The 22,243-nt window shown below is 57.3% G+C and overlaps 6 protein-coding genes and 1 pseudogene across 7 annotated transcripts; all 7 read right to left on the bottom strand.

The window, feature by feature from the left end:
* Positions 1-930: 930 nt before the first annotated feature.
* LINJ_32_1840 (conserved hypothetical protein) lies at positions 931-2,430 on the bottom strand (the record flags this gene model as incomplete). Its single annotated transcript, XM_001467823.1, has 1 exon — positions 931-2,430. The coding sequence occupies one exon, from the start codon at positions 2,428-2,430 to the stop codon at positions 931-933; it is 1,500 nt and encodes a 499-aa protein (XP_001467860.1).
* A 1,305-nt stretch (positions 2,431-3,735) lies between these two features.
* On the bottom strand, positions 3,736-5,277 carry LINJ_32_1850 (conserved hypothetical protein; the record flags this gene model as incomplete). Its single annotated transcript, XM_001467824.1, has 1 exon — positions 3,736-5,277. The coding sequence occupies one exon, from the start codon at positions 5,275-5,277 to the stop codon at positions 3,736-3,738; it is 1,542 nt and encodes a 513-aa protein (XP_001467861.1).
* Positions 5,278-6,074: 797 nt separating this feature from the next.
* LINJ_32_1860 (conserved hypothetical protein) lies at positions 6,075-6,614 on the bottom strand (the record flags this gene model as incomplete). Its single annotated transcript, XM_001467825.1, has 1 exon — positions 6,075-6,614. One exon carries the CDS (start codon positions 6,612-6,614, stop codon positions 6,075-6,077), a length of 540 nt encoding a protein of 179 aa, XP_001467862.1.
* A 791-nt stretch (positions 6,615-7,405) lies between these two features.
* LINJ_32_1870 lies at positions 7,406-9,268 on the bottom strand (annotated as a pseudogene). Its single transcript has one exon. A coding segment is annotated over exon 1 (1,863 nt).
* A 1,162-nt stretch (positions 9,269-10,430) lies between these two features.
* On the bottom strand, positions 10,431-11,165 carry LINJ_32_1880 (conserved hypothetical protein; the record flags this gene model as incomplete). The annotated part of the gene is made up of 1 exon (XM_001467826.1): positions 10,431-11,165. The coding sequence occupies one exon, from the start codon at positions 11,163-11,165 to the stop codon at positions 10,431-10,433; it is 735 nt and encodes a 244-aa protein (XP_001467863.1).
* An 840-nt stretch (positions 11,166-12,005) lies between these two features.
* LINJ_32_1890 (conserved hypothetical protein) lies at positions 12,006-12,467 on the bottom strand (the record flags this gene model as incomplete). The annotated part of the gene is made up of 1 exon (XM_001467827.1): positions 12,006-12,467. One exon carries the CDS (start codon positions 12,465-12,467, stop codon positions 12,006-12,008), a length of 462 nt encoding a protein of 153 aa, XP_001467864.1.
* A 4,477-nt stretch (positions 12,468-16,944) lies between these two features.
* LINJ_32_1900 (putative protein kinase) lies at positions 16,945-18,915 on the bottom strand (the record flags this gene model as incomplete). The annotated part of the gene is made up of 1 exon (XM_001467828.1): positions 16,945-18,915. The coding sequence occupies one exon, from the start codon at positions 18,913-18,915 to the stop codon at positions 16,945-16,947; it is 1,971 nt and encodes a 656-aa protein (XP_001467865.1).
* Between the last annotated feature and the right edge of the window lie 3,328 nt (positions 18,916-22,243).

The raw sequence follows: 22,243 nt of genomic DNA on the forward strand, positions 1-22,243 counted from the left end.
GACAAATGAGAAGGACAACTGGCAGACTGACACAGGAGACACACATGCGCGCCTATGCATATATATATACATACGCGGGGTGTGCGCTGAGCAAGAAAGAGAGGTGATGGAGGTCGGGGTGGCCATAAGCGAGAGCCTATCGAGGACGAACGAGGGTCACCAGAGGTGAGGTCCATAAGGCAAAGCCACCTACCACCACCACGAAACAGAAGGTGGGAGTGCGGAGGAGGATGCCGCAAACACGAGACACCAACATCAACATAAGGCATACAAAACGAAGATACAGCGAAAAAAAAAATCGAGAGCGCGGCACACTGCAGGAATGACTCACAGCGGCGGTAAACAGATCGAGGGGAGGGGCGGGGAAGGAGACGAACGAAACAGAAATATAAATAAAAGACCCGGAAAAAGATGCGCACAGCGAAACAAACAAGAAGCAGCAGCTGCGTCACGAGTTTGGTGCGGTGGCATAATAGTCTACATGTGCACGTGATGGCAAGAGAAAACAAGAAGCGAAGGCGGGGTGGCCGTTGCTCTCGGCAATTCCTAACACGCCGTTCAAAGTGCAGGAGGACGCCGATGGCAAGGCTCGAGATAACCGTGAGTTAGGTGGTGGTTGTGGGGTAAGGGGAAGAGGAGTGGGGGAGGGCAACAAAGAGGCTGAAAGAGGACTTGAGTCTTCACATACATCATCGATGCTTCAGTCCTCACACACACACACACACACACAAGAAAAGAGACACAACAGAAAGGTGAGCAGCAAGTTCCAAAGGAGGCTCGGAAAATGTGCGCGTGATTGTGCAGTTATGTCTTCAAATGTGCGTCAGAGCTCGCGCACGTCAGACAGAGACAGACACACCCGCCCGCAGGTTTGTAAGCCCCTTTCGACGGCCTAGTCTTCAGCGACATCCACAAAGACCTAAATCCTCCCTACTCTGCGTTCTGCATTGCCTCGTCGACTTCACGTTTCGCCAGCGCGCTGAGTTGCTTGCACGCTTCCGGATCTGTAATCTCGCCTGTGACCAAACGCAGGTACGCCAGGTCATCAACTTCATCGGCGTTGGCTTCTGCCGTCGTGCTTGCACCCTCCGCCAACGCCCCGCTCAGCGGAGAGAAGTTGTCCGGTACGGTGGAGGAGGAGCTCTGCGGACTCGGCTGCTCTAGCGCGCCTGCCTCCGCAATCGCTGCCTGGTCTTTGGGAGGATGCGCACCCTCCTCGGTGCTCTTTCTCGAAACGTGCGGCTGCACGCACGGGTCACCACCCATGCCGTCGTCTGGCTCAGGTAGCGGGCGCGCGCGCTGACGCAGCAGGCGCTCCTTGACTTCTTTCTTCTGTGCTGCACGGCGCGCCGTAGCAGCGTCCGCGCTAGCCTCACGCTTCTTCCGCTCCCGAGTCGCCTCCTGGGCAGCGTACATACCGTCCACTTCGAGGCGCGTGATTTGCATCCGGCACATCGCCTCCTCCTCCAGCACATTCTCGCGCGCCGCAGCCGCCGCCTCCTGAACATCGATCACAGCGCGCAGCCCTCGAAGCTCTACGTAGCGCCGATCCTTCGCTGCCTGCAGGCGCGCCCGCCCCTCCTCCTGAAAGAGAGCCTCATCCGTCACCGGCAGCGTCCCATCCAACAGCGGCGCCGGGTCCTCGCCCGTGTTGATCGCCAGGGGGCCAAGCGCAGCGGCGGTACAGCAGCTCGACGTACTTTTCTGTAGCAACTGGGCCAAGTAGGCTCGGGAGCTGCGCGCACACGAGGCACGATGAGAGCCTTTTGCCAGTGCTAATCTGCTCCCTAGAAACTTTGCCGCACCGGTACCGCGGCGGGCGTCCGTGAGGCGAGAATCCTCCCCTGGGGATTTGATGAAGCACCCGGCCCCGAGAGGGCGGTTCTCTTTGTGCCAGCGAAACACTTCGCCAAGGTCGGCGGCCTGCTCACGAAGGATGCGCTCGCAGCCCGCAGCGTGTGCCGGGAGCAGCGCCTCAAACTCGATAGCCAACAACTGTGCCATGCGCTCGTCGTGCAGCCGAAGGGCCACATTTTTCTCGATCCCCTTCATCATGGCTTGCCGCTCCTCTGCCCGCTTCTGTGCGTCCCTGATCACCAGCTCTGCTGCCTCGTCTCCAGCTAGCAGCTCGGCGCGCGCCTGCAAGGCCTCAATGATCAGGTTTGTGAAAGCAACCTCCTCGCCGGCGAGAAGGTGGTTACGCATGTTCTCCTCTGCGGAGATGTGATAGTGGAACTGCGCCTCGCGAAAGAAAAGTTCGAAGATAGCCTCGTCGTCGCCATTGCCCTCCGCAGCATCGCTGTCGTGTGTGCCTGCAACGACTAGCGCGCGCATTGGAAAGGCAGGACTGGACTTGGCTGCTCTCGTCGCACCGTCCAAAGGGAACGGAGATGCCGCGACGGCAGAAATGGCGGCAGCTCCTGCTCGCATGTTCCGCCGCCCGCGCATGAAGGACGCGGTGATGGAGATGTGGTGGCCGTCATGTTGTCGGTGCTGCTTCCACTTGTACGGGCTAGGTGGACGAGGAGGCAGCTCGTCCATCAGGCTGTGGGGCTTCTTCACGAGTTTGCGGCTGGCAGCAGACGACTCTCGCCTGTCGCTACATCTAGCTGCGGTGGGACGCTGCATGGGTGTAACTGGTCCAAGGGCAGAAGAGGAGTGCGCAGAGACCCGAATCTACTTAACGGGTCGCTCGGTGACGGATGCAGTGCGCTAGCACACAGAAAGGCAGAGGCGCGCTCCCGTCCTTCTGTGCGTGCGTGAATTCGTAAGAAAGTGAGCTCGACGTCCAACGAATGATGCATTCATTGCGCTTTCGTATGGTTACGCTCGCCAGCAAGGCATGCGAAAAGTGGAGAGAGAGAGTGAGAACGGCCATGTGGCAAGAAAAGGGGGAAAAACATTGAACGACGAGAAGGTTTGAGCACGGGACTCAGAGAGACGGAGACTTCTGGAGACGATCGGGAAGCCATGCGACGATTCTTCTTCTCCGGCCCGCTTGTGTGTGAGTGCGAAATAGAGAGAGTGCAAGAGCTGCACTCTCACACGAATGACACCAGTAGTAGTTCGCACGTATCTCTCAACGCACACAGCGCCCCGTGCAGGGCTGCATCGCCACCACCCTCTCCCCCTCCCTCCTCCCCGCCTATCTCCGTCATTATGGCTCAAACGCAGAGAAAACAGAAGCACGAGCATCAGCGTGCGCTGAACGTTTAATGCTCAGAGCACGCTTGTCTTACCTTTAGCTGAGATACGTCGAGGAGACCCCCTCGGAGGGGCACGAGCGCACACGAGGCTCTCCAACTCTGAGTCGCCACCACGCGCCCAACAGCGCCTTTCCGGTGTTGCCATGGGCGGTTGCCCTTGCTTTGTGTAAGAGAAAAAGAGGGCGCACCTCTTCCGCTTGAAAAACACGTCCCCGCCGTCCCCCCCCCCCCAAGCGAGAAAAGGAGAAAAAAAAGCCGGCAGCGCAAGAAACAGCAAGATCCAAGCCTGGATTGTGGCACGCGGACACACACACACACACCTGCACACACCTACACGTGCGGACGGTGACAGGCGCAACATTGCCATCGCCGTGCTGGCCACAATGACGCAGGAGCTTTCGCTGGGCAGTGCCCCGCAGTTCCGGCATTTTCTTAAACACGGTACGCGAACGGATGCGCCGCCACCGCTAAACAGAGCTCATACGCTGCTACTGCCGCCGCTAGATACACCTCCCATCTGCGCAGCTGCTCAGTGCGGATACACCACAGGTACACCGTTGGCCCCCATCGTCGTACGCCGCGACCACCCCAAACCACGCTGCATGCTCCCGTCCATGCTGCGCGTTGGTAGCGCCTGAGCCCAGAAGTGCGGGTCATCGCCCATGTTTACCGACCCATCTGGGCGGTGGCGCGCGCGCACGCGCAGCTTCTCTGGTCGCATCGCGTGGAACTCTAGGAGAGCCTCGATTTCCTCGTCGACTGGCGCCGCCGGTTCAGGTAGCCCGACTTTCTCATAGTACTCCTGGACCTGAATGTCCCACTTGGTGGTGAAGAAGGTAACGGCGCAAGGGTCTGCCGGGATCGCCCCCTCGACGGCGCGCAGGCTGGCTAAGCAGGCCGCTGAAGCGCTTGGTAGCACCTTCAGCCCGGACTGCTTCGTGAGAGCACTGTGCAGGCGGTAATTGCTGCGCTGAGCTAGGGGGAAGTCCCGCTGCTCCTCGGTGGCTGTCATCGGCTTCACGTGTGGCACGTGGTTGGTTTGCTTGAAGAGAAGGCACAGATGCCGCGTCGTTCCTGCGTCCTCGGTGGGCAGCGGGGCAACGTAGGGGACAACAACGTCCCCCTTGCTATGCAGACCCTCCGTGTCCACGACCGCGCCGTCCACCGTGGGAAACGCTTGCGGAGCTCTCAGATTAGCTACCATGTAGTTAAGGAAAAAGCCACGATCAGCCCTCTGCCGATCGTGCGAGAGTGGCACGCGATACGGGTAGTCAGGGGAAAGCATGATAAACGTGTAGTAGTTCACAGCCGCGTGTGAAGACTGCTTGCGAGTCGCATCAGCTGCTTCTCCAGCATTGCTAGCTGCGCTCGCGGCGGCAGGCGCTTCCTCAAAAAGGAAGACGCTCGGTGGTTGCTGAACGTCTGTCAGCTCCATGTAGTTGCCGCAATGCGCCGTGAACCAAAAATTGCGCGGCGTCATCTTCGTCTGCGCCGGCGGCGGCGGAATCTTGTCCCCGTTCTCGTCCGTGAGCCGTGCACGTGTGTTGTACTGACCTGGAAAGACAACAGAGAGGTTCACGTTGGCGTGGATATGCGGGACGTAGTGCGGCATGATCTCGTGCTTGCGCAGGTACCGCAGCAGGCAGGCGCGATGCTCGATCCAGCGTGGCGACTGCGACGATGGCACGAGCACGCGGTGGTCGTCTTCGGGAACCGGCGGGTAGGCCGTTCGCTCGAAATCGGTAGCGTTCCAGTAAATGAAAAAATCCGGCGGCGGGGTCAAGTTGAAGAGATGCGGTGTGTCGAGCTCCGTCTCATACACAGGGTACTCGAACATGCTGTCCGACAGAATCGTTTTCTCATACGGGTATTGAAAGTCGTGCAGTGCCTCTGGGCGGGGCAGCTTCTCGATTTGACGCGCCTTCCGGTCCCTATCGCGTTGTTCACGCGACCGGGCATCCTTCGTGCTGGATTGCGTTTTCCAGCCCGGCATGTGGTACCATTCAGCGGCGTATTGCAGGACGCGCCCCGCACACGACGCCGCCACAGAGCTCGGCAGAAAGCGTCTCATGGCCTGCGCTGGTGAAGCTCCTTCTGCAGTGGCGGACGGAGCGAGGTGAGCCGAGCCCGCGTCCGAAAGAAAAAAATTCCTCTTGGCAGTCCACACAGCGAGGAAGAGGACGGGGGATGAGAAGAGGAGAAACAACCTTGGAGAGGATACGTAAATCACATGAACAGAAAAAGACGCCGTCACTCCTGGTGGTCGCAGCATTCAGCTCAACGCGAAATGCAGCCGCCAAAGGCACGAGAAACAAACGCCGTGAATGGACAGGGCGCGGGAGGGGGTGGCAACTTTGGCACCTCAAGTGCGTTAGCCACCAGTGCACTCGTGGAATCATCGGCCAGCACATTTTGGTCCGGCTCACCTCGGAAGGAGAGAGAGAAAGAGAGCCTGTGCAGAAGACTAAAAGGGAAAAACAGCACTTCCTTTGTGAGCCTTTCTTCTCTGTCTCTGACCGTGTGCCGTTTGGACGTCCATGGGCAGTCGCCACACACGAACACACACACATACCGACTGTTCCCCGACTCTTCAGCTGCTGCACCGACAGCCGGCTTCGAACGGGGGAAGGGGGTTGATGTGCTTGGAAGCAGGAGGGTGATTGGACGGTGGGCAGAGAGACAAGAAAAGGGTTCGTGGCGGGATGCAACACCCTGAGGGTTGCTTGCCACTGCAAAAGAACTGAACAGGGATTCTGGCAACATGCCGGCAAAGCAGAACTATCATACATCGCTGAAAGGCCGACCGCCATGTAGAGCACACGAAAAAGCAGATGTGTATGTGCGTGGGCTCTTTCCATTTTTTCTGCTTCACTCGTCCTCCTTCTTCGACTTCTTCGCGAAGAACGCCTGCTTGTAGGTAGTGACGGGCACCATCAATCCCCCGTCCGACGCCGCTTGCGCGTTGCGGTCAAGGTAGCGCTGCCGCTCGCACTCATCTGCCGTCTGGCCGCCGAGGAAGTTCATGTGCTTTAGCCAGTCCGCGTCTTCGGTGTAGCGGATCATGTTATTGCGGAAGACGCGATACACCTCTTCCTCCTGCTCACCAAAGTAGGCGCGCGTTGACTCCTTGATGTGCAGGACACTGTACCCGTTCACAGGGTCCTCGATGTCCGCCTCCTCAAGGCCGATGGACTTAATGAAGTCGCAGAGCGAGGTGTCGCGGTTCACCGTGCCGTGGCGGCGCCGCTCTTCTCGCTGCGCCTCAATGACGTGAACAGGAATCACCGAGATCTCCTGCGCGGTGAGGAAATCAAAGTCGCGGGGGGGAAGCTTGAGCACAGCTACGTCGCGTCGCTCCCTGCCAAGCTGCTCATACTCCGCCTCTGCTTCTTCCACCAAGTTGCGCATTGTCGCGCCGCTGTCGGACTGTGCGAGCCCAAGTGACGGCAATGACTAATGAGATGCACACCGTCGCCGGCAACGGTGCTGATACCCGCACAGAGTAGAGCTGCGCCTTCGTAGCCTGCATCACCACCAGAGAGAGAGAGGGGAGAGGGAGAGAGAGGGAGAAGGGGGCAAAAAGGTGAGATGCAGCAGGAGACGCAAGGAAGGAAATAAAGGGCAACGTGCGAGGCGCACCAAACAGAACGACAGCAGCCCAAAGGAGAGCCGCTGCCTATGCCGGTGCGTGCGAAAGGAGTCTCACAGACCCGTACACAACCGCGCACTTTCGCGTGTTCGCCTACTGGCAGAGCGCTCAGATCTGGGAAGGGTGCGCATCACTATCCTGGGCTCAAAGGACGAGGTGCGCCGGAGAGGAGGAGGAGGGAGCAGGCGCGACATTAGACCCCATCGCACCATCTTCAGGCCCCTGGCAGGGCAACCACTAGCACGAGCACGGTGGTGCGCTCGTGAATCATGGATGCGTGTCGTGCTGCTGTTCGTTGAATTTCACCGCGGTGTGTGAATGGGCGTTACTCGGAGTTCCACTTGCATATCGCCGGAGAACGGGATGGAGAGAAGAAGACGCAGCAAGACATCAGCCACCTGCCTCTCTTCCTCGCCCATTACCGGCTCGCTGCTGCAGACTTGTATCCGTGACCGTACCCACGCCTGCAGGATAAATACGCGGGCGACGAGAACCTTCTTTCTCCTGCCTTTTACCGGAAATGTGCAACACCACCGGGCCGGCACACAGCTCAAAAGAGGTCATCGAGGAGCTCATCCTTGGCCACCTTGCGCGTTCGCAGGAACGCCATCAGCTCCTTCGGCTTGGCCTCCAGCTCCTTCATCTCAAAATACTGCTGCACCGTCGCCTCCACCGAGTCCTTCTCACTGCCGTACACGGGGCTGCAGGTCATTGGCGGGTACACGACTGGGAGGTACTGGGCCTTCTGCTGGAAAGGCGTCAACCGCGCGCTGAGCGGGTGCACGATGCTGGGGACGCGGAGGACGCACCCTGCCTTTGGCCAGCACCAGCTCATCCCCCAGTACACGGCCAGCCATTCCTCCATGGTGGCTGGAGCTTCTGCGCTGGGCGAGGCACAGTACGGAGCGCTCTGTAGCACCGCGTGCATCTCCGGGTTGCCGCCGTGGAGAAGACGATCAAGTGCGGCGCGAGAGCTGTCAGAGAGACCGTAGTGCTCTTGGTTGACGGCCAGCGCATGCAGCGAGAGCACGGAGCGCCGGCGTATCGCTGCATGGTACGACGTCGCCTCCTCGTGCTCCTCGAAGACTCGGATCAGGTAGGGTACCACCTGTCCTGCAACAAAGCTGTCGTCCTGCAGATCTTGCTGAAGGTAGGCTTATATGATGGGGCTCGCTTGCCATCGAGCGCAGCGGTGGAGAAAGTATGAGACGTCGTCGAGCCACAGATTTGAGATGCGGCGCTGCTCGACGACAACGCAGTCTCGCAACGCGATCGAGGTTTGCGCGAGGTTTGGCGGAACGATGAGCGGCGCCCCACCGCTTTCAAGAACTGCAACCGTGAGAACTGGCAGGAGGGCAGCATCGCACGGGAGCGCCTCGTCCGGAGTTTGGAAGAGGTCCAGCGCCACCACCTTGCCGCGCATGTTCGCCTCGTCATCATGCAGCACCCAATCATATCCGCCTTTCGGCGCGAAGATGGCCAGCATTGCCGGCACATGGGCACTCCGGGCCGCTGGCGACACTGCTGCTTCTGCTGCTGTGCTCTCGGGATACAAGAGAGATCGAATGCGCATCGCAGTGGTGCCGCTGCCCCCTGACGAAGGCGACGCCGACGGAAGTGATCGTAGTGTCGGGTCTGAGAGACCCACTTTTGCATCCCCATCGTCGCTGTGATCCACTGGTAAAGGCAGCGCGGCCTGCATCGCGAACTCGCCGCAGTCGTTCAGGTGCCAGTGCCGCACCATGCCCCGTTGTGACACCCACGTGGCCTGGTCGCAAACGGCCCCATCGGCGACAAACGACGGCCATAAAAGGCGCTCACCAAGGACAGGGATTGGCGGACAGCCATCGCTGCGGTGAAACAGCTGCAGGTCCAGCACCTCCTCCGCTTCCGAGACGTCACATGGCACCAGGGCAGTAGCAGCACCGACCGCTTCCAGCTCTTGCAGACTGAGCGGCACCTCGACACCGCGAGTGTGGTGAAACACCTCTTCGAAGGAGGAGATCATCTTGTGAAAGGAGGACACGCGCATGTCCACTCCAGGTGCTCCCCAGCCGCGACGTAAAGCAATCTGCGGCTTGGGGAACGCAGCCCAACGCGCGTCAGTCAGCCAGCGTAGACTATCTGGACCACACGCGGTGTGGGCCGCCGCCGCACGCATCTTGCTCGCACGCACGGGCACCCCGGCCTCAAGGTACGGCATGAGCTCTTCTTCGGAGAGGAGGAGGTCCTCCGATGACGCCCCAGCTCCAGCCTCCGCTGTCGGCGCGAGGACGCATCGCCACTTGGCCGAGACCGCGGAAGCGTCGAAGGGTGCTGGAAGCGGCAGTTGGCTCAGCACATCGCGAAGCGCGAAGACGAGGAGGCCGCAGTGGGTCTCCGTCGGTGGTGCCGGTGTTGAAGGGTCCGCCATTGCGAAAGGGGATGGCACGCGCACAGCGAGAAAACGCAAGCCCGATAAATGCAGCAGATTTTCCACAGTTATGTAGTTATTGTGCCCTTCGATGGTCCCCGTAGGAGTTCAGTCGCAGTGAGTAGTTTTCAACGTGCACACACAAACACAGCCTCTGAAGCCAAGGCTCGAATCAGAATTGAGCGAGACAACAGATCTGCTGGTGCGCGCCACACGGATCAGCTCTCGCTTGCCGAGCCCTCGATAAGTCTGCTACTCCGATATCACGGGGGGTGGAACCTCGAGCGGAAGTGGAATCCAAAACCCGTAGAGAGAAGGATCTCGGACGAGGGCGGATAAACAGTCGGACGCAGTCTCACGCGTAAGCACGAAGGATACAGTGAGGGAGCGTGTGTGTGTGTGAAAGAGGGGTGAAGACGGAGGGAGGGGGAGAAAGGAGGCAAGAAGCCCAGCAGAGACGTTGTGTTGGGATGGACAAGCACGCATACTGCTTCTGCAGCGATCTATACCGCATGGAGCCACGCCTAAGGTGGAGGCTGAGCTGTGCTCATGCACAGGTGCAACGGTGAAGGTGGACGACCATGGTTGTGAGCCTACCTCCTCTCACTCTCTGAGAAACGTCGGCGCACGCGAGAATAAAGCAGGCAGCAGTGCACCTTTTCTTGTTACCACGCTGCCACTATCCTCACCCGGAGGTATGCTATCTGCAATATGCATGCGTGACGACGGTTGGAAGCGAGAGAAGGAACGTACAACACAATACGCGGATATCCCAAGTTCGTTTTCTTTCTTTTTTCGTGTTCTTTTTTTTCGTCTTCTCGTGTTGCCGTTGGAGAGACGAGGGGGTGTGATAGTCTTTTTAAACGGTACTTTAGACCAAAACAGAATCAAAGAGAAACGACGGAGCACGGGCTCGCATGGACCTGGGTACACATACGTGCGCATGCTGGTACGGGGGGGGGGGAGGGCCACACCACTCTGGAAGAGGCAAGCTTCAAGACCGAGGACAAGAGCCCCCTCCCCGCACGCACTGCATTCGCCTTTGCAGATGCCTCAGAGCAGCATCCGTTTCTGGTGCGCCACGAGAAAAACAATCGATGCGCGATGTCCTTACACCGGCTACTGCACCTGCCTTAGTCCCACACCGCCTCTGGCACCGCGCTCAATAGAGGGAGCGAGTGGGCACCTTGCGAGACCGCTCATGAAAGCTCCCGTTTCTACTGGTATTCTGGCGATTGTGCGAGCTCCGACCGCCACGGGCGCTGCCGCGGCCGCCGCGCTGAGCTGAGCGGCCACCGCGAATACCCTGTCCGCGACGACCGGCACCGCCACCACGCCCGTGCTTGCCGCCAGGTGCAGTGGAATCCTTGTTTGCTGCCAAACATGCGCCACCTCTGCGTGGAGTAGTACCACGGCATGCGCCACCGCCACCACGAGCATAGCCCGCTTGCCTGCATTGCACAGCACGACGCCGGGAGCTGGCGATATCCTCTTGCTCCTCCTCCTCCTCGTCAACGTCATCCACTTCGAACGCGCTGTTCGCCCGGCTGCCAAGCGAGGAGGAGTCGCTACCCTCGTCCTCATCCATCTCGCTCTCCTCCGCGCCACTGCCCTTTCCCGCCAGGCCGCCTTCCCCGGAAGCCTCAGCGCCATCCTTTGGTGCGTCCTTCGCCTTCTCCGCCGCCCGCTCCGCCTTGCGGCGGAGTATGTATGATTCCATCAGCGCTGTCATGTGGCTGTCTTCTTGAACAGCGAACTTGCGCGCCGCGATGCGGCCTAGTCGCTTCTTGAGCCGAATAACACGCTTCGTTTTGGCTAGCTTCGCTTGCTTCTCCTTGCGCCGCTCGGAGCGCGACTTCATGGAGTCAAAGCCCCGGCTGTACAAGTTACCGCGCATGGGGCTACTGCTGACAACTTCCCATACATAAACAAGTACCAGCACACGAGATTGCCGTGACGCCGACGGCCGACGAGGTGGTGGGAGACGAGAGCGCGTGAGTCTCTGCCTGCGTTTGTAGAACGCAAGCGCGCCGTAGCGTCCAAAAAGGGCGAGGGAGCACTTGCAAGGAGGCAGGATGGTACGGCTCGCCGCACAGAGTCGATGGGAGCGCACAGAGAAGGGGAGGTGAAAGATGCATGAGCCTTCGTGAATCAGGGAGGACAAAAAGAGAAGAGCGCTTCGCTTGGATTCGGCTTCCTTGCAGGCACGCCAACAACATCGCACACAGCGTTCCGCTCACTGCGCAGGCGGTCGACGGGTAGCTCAAACGGCACAGAAAGATGTGCTCGCGGAATTCCAGGTCTCACGGGCGACTCCTGGAAAAAGCAGGGATGATCACCTATCGAGCTGGGTGGCCTCGTCTTCATGCTTGTGCCCTAGGCAAGCTTTTCGCCTGCAGGGACGGGCAGAGCTTGGCAGACAATGACAACGCTGTGCAGACAGACCCACACCCCCAATCCACTAATTGCCGCAGTACAGTCGGCGGAAGCGCAAGGCACACAGACGCGCGCACAGAAAAGAATTTTTTGAAACCACTACCTCCGCGTGCACGGATGCCCTCCCATGTACACGCCGCGCGTGAGGAGCGGAGGGAAGGGGATTCCATCGAGTTCGTTCAGCAGGCGCAATGAGCAAGCCGCCGACACCCTGGAGGTCCGCGCCGAATGCACGCGACAAGGCACCCGCCCACTCGTCGGCCCTGCAGAGGGCCCTAGCCAGGTACGCACACCTTGTGCGTCAGCGATGGCGTTTGCGGCCACACTTCTTGGATGCATTGGATCGACCCACAAAACGGCCGGCCTCAAACCCAGCGTTGTAGAAAGACTGCACAAGTGCCTGAATGTCCTCAGGAAGGCCATTCAAAGATGGGAAGCTGCGCGAAATCATCTCGGACTTTGCCGACATCGATCCCCGTTGCACTCGCACCTCTCCCTCCGATGCGGCTGTGCTTGACGATGTCGCCGAAGCGGCCACACGCCCCGTCTCGCCGTCCGATCTCTCGGTTTCCGTGGACAGGACGGATTCGTCGTCATCCTGCGTCTCCTCATGAGCATCTTTCACGGCGCTGGCATTGTCGAGTTGCTCATTGAACAACTTCAACAAATACGCATCGTCCCAGAGCGCCTCGTCGGCACGCGAGTAGGTTTCGCATGTTGCCAGCTTGCCGTTGCGGCCGCGCGAGCGTCGCGCACTAGACATGGAAGCGAAGCAAATTCGAAGGCAAAGGGAACGAGAGGAAAACGAACAACGGCGGCGCGGGGCACCTTGCAAGAACGAAACGAAGCCTTTGCGCCACACTTGCTCCACGACGGAGCGAAGCGAACGCAAACACAGCACAAAGGAAAAAAGCGCCAACGACAGGGAGTAGGGCACCGCTCAGAGTAGCGGCACACGAAGAGGGTGGGGGTGGGGGACCCCGTGCATGTTGTTTGTAACCCATGAAATCGGAAACGACAAGAAAGAAGGGGGGAGAAGACAGCTGGCGATGCACACGACGAGCACAGCCTTGAATCTGAGCTCAATGCACTGCCCGTCAAAGCTGAGCAGTGCACCAGCAGTGGCAAGGGGCTGAACACGGGCAGTAACCACTACTGCGCATCAGCCAGTCGCCCACGTCATCGCTTCTCCAGAGACAGGAATAGAGCCGCCGAAGCGAAGACAAAATCCTGCGCGATCCACCACCGCCACCCCCTCCTTTACAGAGGTGATGGCGCATACATGATGATGGCAAGAGGCGCACATACACCTACGACAGGTGGCTTTTGCTTTTCTTTCTTTACACTGTTAGTCTACCACGAAAAAGTTAACAAATACACGCATACAGAACCACAGAAGTCCCCTATCGCTGTAAGAATAGGGCTGAATCCTGGTCGTCTAGGCCGAGCCCGCCGGCCTCAGAGGCGGGCCATGTCCCTAGCGGGTTCCTCTTGTCTTTCCCCATCCTTTCTCAGCGCACCGTGATCGACAGCAGACAAACATGAGTGCCCCTTATACATTGATATCAGCTGGATGAGTCCAGTCTCCTGCGCGAGGGCGGGGGCCGTAGTGTCTGCCATGCGTTGAGTAGGGGGGGGTGTTCCACGTGCATGCCGGGTGAGCTCAAAGAGGATGCTGTCCAGGTTCAGGTCAGGGCCCTCTGAGGCCCTGCACGCCCTGCCTTGTGCCACACCTATCCCTCTGCGTCACGTAAAGCCGCTCTAATCCATCACGTGGTGTAGAGACTCGCCCATGCTGGACCTGGAGGGCTCGATAGCGCAACGCCGTGGGGTTCTCGTCATGCTTCCGATATCTTCGCCACATCAGCCGGTCCGGCCAAATACAGGAAATGACGCATGTTTCTGCATCCACGCGTTTTGGGGTTCATTGGTATGGGATTTCTTTCCGTCTTCTCCGTCGATCACTCGTGCTCTTCTCCCCTCTGCACGCCTTGTTCGGATGCGATAAGCCGTGCCGTCTGTGTTTGGCAGCACGTGCGCGCAGTGCTCGCATTGCGGGATTTCGGGGCCTGTTTCAGAACGACGCTGCTGCTGCTGCCCAGGTGACTCGTTGTCTGCATCTTCCATGTTCGCCGACGTCACGGGGAGGGGGGTGCCTGGACGGCTTGCCGACACGTGCCGCGTTTCCCTGAGCCTTTGGCCGCATGGAGCACTCCGCGGCTTCTTCAATCCACATGCCCGTGGCAGACGTAACCGTTTATTGAGCAAAAGTCGGAATAGCAACAACATCCACATCACGACAGCATCAGAGGGGCGTGGTGTCCGCCCCTCACCACAGAAGAAGAGTCCAGTATTGCTGCTTCCTTCACAAACCAAAGCAGCCGAGGGCGTGCGTGAGGAAAGAGGACAGAGAGCGGAGAAAAGAGAAGGTAAGAGAGAAGCCGCCTCCGTGAGGGGTGAAGCAACGTCGAATGAAAAATTGTCGAGGATAAACAGAAGGGACGGAGAGAAAGAGCGAAAAGAAGGGACAAGTCAATCGGGAGAAACAGAAAGTGAAGTAGAGCCCCTCTCCCCCTCTCCACACCCCAACCATCCAAGCCATATGCACACGGGCACACACACATAGAGAGAGATGTGGAAGCACAACAGAAACGAGAGAACCAGAATGCAAAAAAGAAAAATCTCTCGCTGCTGCTGCTGCTGAATGCAATACAAGAAAGGAAACCAGCAGAACAGACAAGCGAACCAGCAAAGGTAGCTTCCTCTCTTTCTTTTTGGTTTTGAGGTGTGACCGATGAGCTCATGAGGAGGAGGGGGAAGGTGTGTAACGGCGCACAAGAAAAAAAAAAGAAACAGAAAGGCAGACGTGAAGCAAAGTTATAAATATATATATATATATATATATTTATACATGTTCTCTCCCTCCCTTGTTGTTGTCGCATTTCATGCGGTTTACAGAGGCCTCGCTGCGAAACAAGAAGGGCCATAATATATAGTAGAACGGGCGACAGCATCACAGCCCTGTCCCAACCCAGATAGACTCCGTTGGATGTAGCCGTGGTGCAAACAGCAACAAAAGCGGGGTGATGTCACTCTTGCTATTGGGAAAGTTACACACAAGCAGAAGAAAAAAAGGGCAGGCCTTGTAGATCGTAGGGAAAGGTTGCTCAGGCACACCGGATGCAAGTTCACCTGCTCTCACAGACATGAACGTGAGAGCGTCTACGATGCTGGGAAAAGGGGAGCGAGGCCAGAAAGACTAACAGAAATGCGCAGAGAGAGACAGTGTGGTACGCAGGAGGAGCTCGTACACGCTCGCGTGAACAACGGCACAGGCGCAGCGGGGAAAACAAAGGTGGACAGGCGCCCGAACGTGAGGCGCCTTCACCCTCACCAACGACCACCACCCCGTCCGCCGGCCTCCATCATGATATGCGAGAGAGAAGACGCAAAAGACCAGACCTTCTCGCCACACACCAAATAAAAAAAAAGGATACCTGTCGCGAGAGAGAGATACACATGTCACCGTCATTCCTGCCGCTTTCTAAACACCCTCCCATGAGGAAAGCGCCGCAGAGGCACTGCCAGAGACGCCAGGCAGCTCCAAAATGAGAACAGACAAAATAAAAGGAGCCGCTCACCTATGCGAGCGCAGAAAGGTGAGAAGGAACGCTGGCGAGAACAGTAGAATTTGTGGTGCTCGTGCTGGCCGCACTTGCCCACACACAGAACTAGACAGCGACACAATCCGTCACGCTGAACAATACGCACAACGACGCGAACCGCGCGAAAGAGAGCAACGGAGCTGCAGGGAGGTCCCTCACCGACCGCAGAGCGACGACGTTGTGATGAATGAGGGGTGAAAAGCAAAAAGCGGAAAGAGGAGGATGCAGAGAAGAAGAGAGCCCCGAGACAAAGACGGAACCGAAAACGACCTTGGGGAACAAACAACGACAAAAAAAAAGGAAAAAACTCAGACAAGACACAAAGAGCAAAACGAAAAAAAAAACACAAGACAACAACATCAGCAGCACTTGGGTAAAGTCGTTTGTTTCCGTTCGCTAACGTCAGTGTGTGTGTGTGTGTTTGTGAGTCCGACGACAGGGGGACGGGGGCCGAGATGAAAGAAAGAAGGAGGGTGTGTAACACGGAGGGCCGCACGCGCAGGCACAGAGTGCGTCCTTTATTCAATAGCATGCACACGCGTCTATGTTGTGTCTGTGTACAGAAGAGAGTGCAGAGCCGCCTGCCCTTACAGCTTCCTCAACACACCTGGTGGAAACATGCAGGGGGGTGGATAGCGTGGGGTGGGGGGGGGCTTACTCTCAAGGCACGGACAGTGAAAGCAACGCGAGAAAGAAAACCATAAGGCCGTTGCGAATCCTTCTCGAGCAAACATGAAACTACAGATACAGCTGACAGTTGAAGCGATCGCTTTCACTGAACACGGGAACCGAGCACACACACACAAAACAAGAAATATCACTCGTCCTCATCCCTCGATAGCGCCGCACCGCGGTGGCTCGATCAAAAGCCACCACGACAGCGAAACAGAGCAAGCAAAGGAAGGACGCTTTCACATCTGTGCTTCCCCCGAATGGAGCGGTGCACTCGCTGGCGGGCGAACGAAAGGAGGGGTGATGGGGCAGGTGAGAAGCGAGAGAGCGCGAGGGCTCGTCGTCCGCACTCGCTGTCCACGAAACGGTTTCGCTAACATAAAAGAGATGCATATCACGAAACAAAAAGAAAGTAAAAAACGACGGAAGTGATGGGAAGAAAAGAGGGGAGCACACATATAGAGAGTTGCACGGTAGTAGGAGACGTGAACAGGATACAGCAGAAATCAAGAGAGGAGCAGGTCAAAGTGGAAGCGGACGGATGCGCTATGTGCGACACCGAGTGCCATTCCGTGAAGCTTGCAGACGGCAGGTGCGCACGAGAAGCGCAAATAATAGGATAGAGCACCGCGCCGTGATACCGCTGCCCGACAAATGGAGCGGGGAAAGAAAGAGCAGGAGAAAGAGGGATACGAGCACACGAGCTGACGAAGGCGGGTGGCTGTCGCATGCACACCTGGCAATGCGTCTTTAGGCGCAGATCTCCTTCAGTGCCGCTACTCTCTGGATGGACGGCGGGCACCATCCTCTTCTCGTCCCGAATAACCCCTCCCTCTGCCTTTCCTCTGTCTCGCCCTCTCCTTCGCGCTGGTTTGCCGCCTTTGCCCTCCCCTCCCCCGCCCTTTAATCGATCTGCAGGGCACGCATGAGCGCCTGCATCCAGTGGTCCAGCTCCTCAGCACTAGCAACACCAAAGACGATAGAGTTGGAGCTGTGCATCGCAATGGCAAAGGCGTAAGGTGGCTTGTACCCATCGCTGGGAGACGCAGCGTTCACGACGCGCACGTGCGCGTCCTCCACCTCACACGGGCTCACTGACTTGATGGAGGAAAGCAGCACTCGTTTGCTGCGCTCACCGCCGCCCACGGCCTCCTTGCCCTTGGACAGGGAAATTGTGAGCGTGGCTCCATCGAGCAGCAGATAGCGCTCCTTCCAGACACCGTTGTGGTTATCCTTGTACACGACGCCCTCGAACCGCGCCGAGGCATTCTCGGAGATCGTGCGCTTCGTCACTTGTTGAATGGCCGCCTTCCCCTCTGCAATGCCCTGCAGCACCATTGCCTGATCCCCCGGGTCGGCAAAGTAGAGTCCCTGCCGGTCCATCGTCGGGTTTGCCGCCAGTGCCGCTGCATCGTAGCTGATAAGAGAATGGACATACTTTTCAAAGACATAGAGGTAGTGCTGCATGACAGGCTTGTGCAGCAGCTCCTCCGCACTCGGACGCTTCTCGGGCGCCTTCTGAAAAATGGCGACGAGCAGTTCGCGCATGTCGTTGGAAAATTTTGGCTGTCCGCCCTCCTGACTGTTCACATCGGCTGCCCCTGATGTCGGTGGGCCCGTAGGTGGAACAAACTCCTCCTCGAGCACGCACATGCGCAGCTCCGGCAAGCTGGCAGCCTCAAAAGGGCGGCGCCCACCCATTAGCATTTCGTAAAGCACAACGCCGGCCGCCCAGACGTCCGCCTTCTTGCCGTAGCGCTTTCCTTTCCACATCTCTGGCGAGAGGTAGTACGGGGTGCCGAGAAATGTGCCGGCGATTGTCTCACTACTGACAGTGCTCTCGTACTTCTGGGAGAAACCGAAGTCGCCAAGCTTGAGGAAGCCGCGAGAGGTAAGCAGCACGTTTGCACTCTTGATGTCACGGTGGATCATGCGACGCGCAGAGATGTGATGCAGGGCTAATAGCAGCTGCACAAAGTATGTGCCTGCCTCTCGCTCCGTCAACAGCATCCGAGAATCATTAGTGCCAGCATTGCCGCCTGTTGTGGCTTGGCTGCCCGCCTCAAGAAATGGACGCACCGCGGAGGCGTTATACAAGTTGCGGCGCAGGTCACCGTGATCCGCAAGCTCTGTCACGATCACCACCGTCTCGTCATCGCTGTCGAGCACGTAGTGCTCGTAATAGCGGATGATGGCGAAGTGATGCGTGTGCGCCAGGCACATAATTTCGGTCTGTGCGTACTGCCGGTCTTGCGACACCATCGCGCGCAAGTCCATAATCTTCGCCACATACAACCCATTTGGCTGTGTCGGGTTCGCCAGCGCATTGCTTTGAATCTGCGCCTCCACCATGGGCCGTGCAGCCGCGTCGTAGGCCGGGTTGCGCTTCACTACGTACGCCTCTCCGTAGGCGCCTCTGCCGATGGAACTGATCTTGATATACTTGCTGTGGCTGTCCTTGTCCCCGATGATGTCGCTCAGACAGATGTACCCGACATGGCTCCCCCCGTTTCGGATGGGAATGGGCGAGCCATTGTCGTCCACCGCCGAGGTGGCGGAGTTCGTGCCGCGGTTGCCGCCGACGCCGTCGAGGGCACTTCCGGCTCTCGCGGGGGCGGTGCCAAGCCCCCTCGCCTCCTCTTTGCGTGGTGCTGCCGCCGCCGCCGCTGCTGCCGAAACGGCGACGCCATCTCTACCAGGCTCAGTGGCGTTTCTTGCCCACTGCGCGTCCACCACAGACAACGGCTTCGTCGCTGAGGCGGCACCTACGACGTTGTTGTTGGGGTCCGTTTTAGTGACAATGTAGGTACTCTCCACTTCTGTCGCACCTTGGTAGTGGACATTGAGTTGGCTCTTTGACAAGCCGCCGCCCATGATTACGCCGATGGTGGTGCGCAAGGGATGTGCCTCACGGGCGCCCAAAGGAGTCTACTGGTGAAACCGGAAGCGCGGCACCTGCAAGACTGACGGAACCCTAGCAGCGCCCAGACACAGAAACTCCACACCTCGAAAACAAACGGAAAGACGCAGAATACTGGTTTTGCTACACGTGCTGAGCCTTGAGAGAGCAACACACAAACAAGAAACAGTCGGTCGATGACAAAAACAAACAAACAAAAAAAAAACATAAAACGAAGGAAGCGTGTGTGCGCACCCCAAGAACGCACAGGCGATTTCTCAGATGCGAAGGGGCGGGAAGGGGGGGCAGCACACAAGAGATGTACAAGAAGAGAACAGACAAAGTGCCCTGTCCCTCGTGTAAGAAACAAGACAACAGATTGCAGGAAAAGAAAAGGAGGCAGCGGGGGTTGCAACACGGTTCAGGGCACACAAAAACCTGAGGCGAGAAGCCCTTGCTGGGCGCGCGCGTAGTCTCTGCAGTGTTGCCGCTGCACCTTTTTACAGGTGCCGACCTCTAAAAAGAGAGAGGCGTCGAAAAAAAGGGTTACCCGTAGAGGTGATAAAGGCGAACAAACAGACGCAAAGGCCAAAATATCGCCACGGATTCAGTTAGTGGCAGTCCGCGTGAGTCTCCTGCTGCTACAGTTGCACGCCAATCAAAAAAAAAAGAAAGAGCACAACGTGATGATAATAAGGTGATGAGCACAGAAACACCACCCGACACACAACAGCGTCAGCCGAAACCTCGCGCTCTTGGTACGGTGTGTATCCAAGAGTTGCAGACACACCGGAGAGCGTGGCAGTCCCAGGAGAGGAGAGAATCGCACGGAGATAACGGAAACGAGAGGACCAGCAGACCAAAAAGATGGACGCAAGAGCGCCGAGAGAGAGTAGACAGATTCTCTTGTGAACAAGAAAACAAAGGAAACCAGCACCCTTCGTGTGGGGTGTCTGCACGTTTGTATACAGTTTACGTGAGCCTCGGGAATCGAAACGTGTGAGAGGGTTCAGGTGTAGGCGAGACGAAGCAACGCAGTAGCGTGACAGACGTCCAGAGAAACTTACACATGCACCCCAGAACCTTCTCGCGGACTCCAACGGCAGTGCACGCGCACACGAGCTAGTAGCCGGCCAGCCAGCTTCCGTATACAAGCCGAGAGAGGCTGAGAGATGGGGCAAGTAGGGAGGGGGAGGTGGAGGGGGTGGGGTGCACTGTTGAGCTGACGGGAAAGAGAAGGGAGAAGATTGTGTGCCTGGTTCTTTGGCGCCGAGAGGAAGTGTGACTGGAGAGAGAAAGAAGAGAGAAGCTGCCGAGAATACAATAACAAAATCAAACACAAAGAGCCACAAGCAACCACGAGCGCACACACGCTTAATGAAGGAGAGGGAGAGGAGAGGGTGTACGCAGTGATACCAACTTACCACTCAGGAAACAAACAAAAAAAAAAACAGAACCAAGAACGGAATAAGCCAAAATGTATAATATGAAGCGTGAAGAGAAGAGGGAACGCGGACTACTACAACAAAAGCCAAACACCAACTAGAAACGCCAACACAAGAACAGAGATAACAATCAAAGAAAACCCTCGGAGGAAAGGCGGAAGGAGAGAAAGAGATCAGCAGTAGTAGTAGCAGTGGCAGTAGTCGACGCAAACAGAGCGTCGAATCCCGCACACTCACCAGCAAGCAAAAAAAAAAACGACGGAGAGAAAAAGTGTCGCTGTGCAACCCTTCCACTACTGGGTATGTGTATATGGCTGTATGATACAGCTGGCGTGGTAGGGTGCGATCAGATTGAGGCGGCGGAGGGGGAAGGGAGTATCTCTCGAGCGCGCCCACACAAAAGGAAATAAAAACCCCCGAAAAACAAGCAGAAAGCAGCACGAGAGAAGCAGAGGCCGCCCAAGCAAGGGAAAAAAAGATACACACACACACAACAGAGAGAGTGGAGGAGAAACAAAGAGGAACAAAACCACCGAACCAAGGGATGACGCAATACAATGTCTTTTTTGAAGCGTGAAAGAAATCCACAAACGAAACGAAAAGTTTTTTGAGAATTCTGAGATTTGGTTTATGCGTTTTTCTTTGTTCTTTCCTTGTTCTCTTGTCCTGTTGTCCACGATAGAAGCATAAACCTACGCGCGAGCTCGACAACACCACACACACGCAAAGAAAAAGGGGGAGGAAAAATACACGCACACGCGAAAAGAAACAACACGGGAAAGAGGGTGGAGAAAGGAAGCGAAAAGGAGAGAGAGAAAGCAATATGAGAGAGAATGTGCAGAGAGGCGGCTTACAGAGACGGGTTCAGAGGGAAACAGCCACAACACACGTGATGAGGGGTGTGCTGTACAGTAAGGGAAGGCTCAACAGGGCGATGTCGCTCTCGATCGGTCTCTTTGTCCTCGCTGCAATCTGCTTGAAGCGACTTCCCTACCTTTCACTCCGTTTTTGTTGCTGTTGACTTTTTTTTTCGGTTCTATCACAGTCCTCCGTGCAGGGCGCTGCGCAAAGCGAAAGGCAGAAGCTGGTTGAGCGGGTGGAAGGCTCGAGCGTTCCCCAGCACAAGAGTCGGGGTGTGTAGTGATGATATTGATGTGCTGGAGATCGCGAGGAGTAGGCGTCCGTGTAGAAAACGCGCAGAGTGTGGCCGAGAAAGCGGAAAGACAGAGAGAGATTTAGCTCATAAAGAGAAGGTGAAGCATGTGCAAGGTACTTGACCAAGAACACGTACATCGCCGGGCCCCAGTGAAGCGTCGCCGCCATCCACAACACTAGTAACACCTATTTCTTTCCTACCGCGCTCGACTTCTGGAAGATGAGGCGCGCGAGACGCACACAAGTGAAAGAGCGCTCTCGTCACACACCCAGAGCAGAGGTCACAACTCGCTGAAGGAAGAAGTAGAGCTTTCCTCGGCGATTCTGGTTTGCGGCGAGCCGAGCAAGCAGAGAGCGTGTGGTAATGGCAAGAAGTGCGTGGCGCGGTCATGTCCACGCCACAAACGCCGCCTTCACCCGTTCCAGTGGTCTTTTGCCGTCATCGCACGCAAAAATGCCTGCCAAGATTTTGACGTGACCGCATGTTTGCCTTTAGATGGCTACGACGACATCCACGGAGTGGAAATAGGGGTCCCCACGCGTGCGTCCTGACGCCGCGGCAGCCCGTGTTTTTCTTTCAAGCGTCTTTCGCAGCACACTTTTCGGCCTCCCTTCACTGCGCTTGATAGACCGCATATATGTTTTGAGTGCTTAGTCATAACTGTGTAAGGCATAAAACACGCACGCAGAGCCAAGCAAGCAA

The sequence above is a fragment of the Leishmania infantum genome, chromosome 32 (assembly GCF_000002875.2).
Source record: "Leishmania infantum JPCM5 genome chromosome 32".
In the NCBI taxonomy this organism is placed as follows: domain Eukaryota; phylum Euglenozoa; class Kinetoplastea; order Trypanosomatida; family Trypanosomatidae; genus Leishmania; species Leishmania infantum.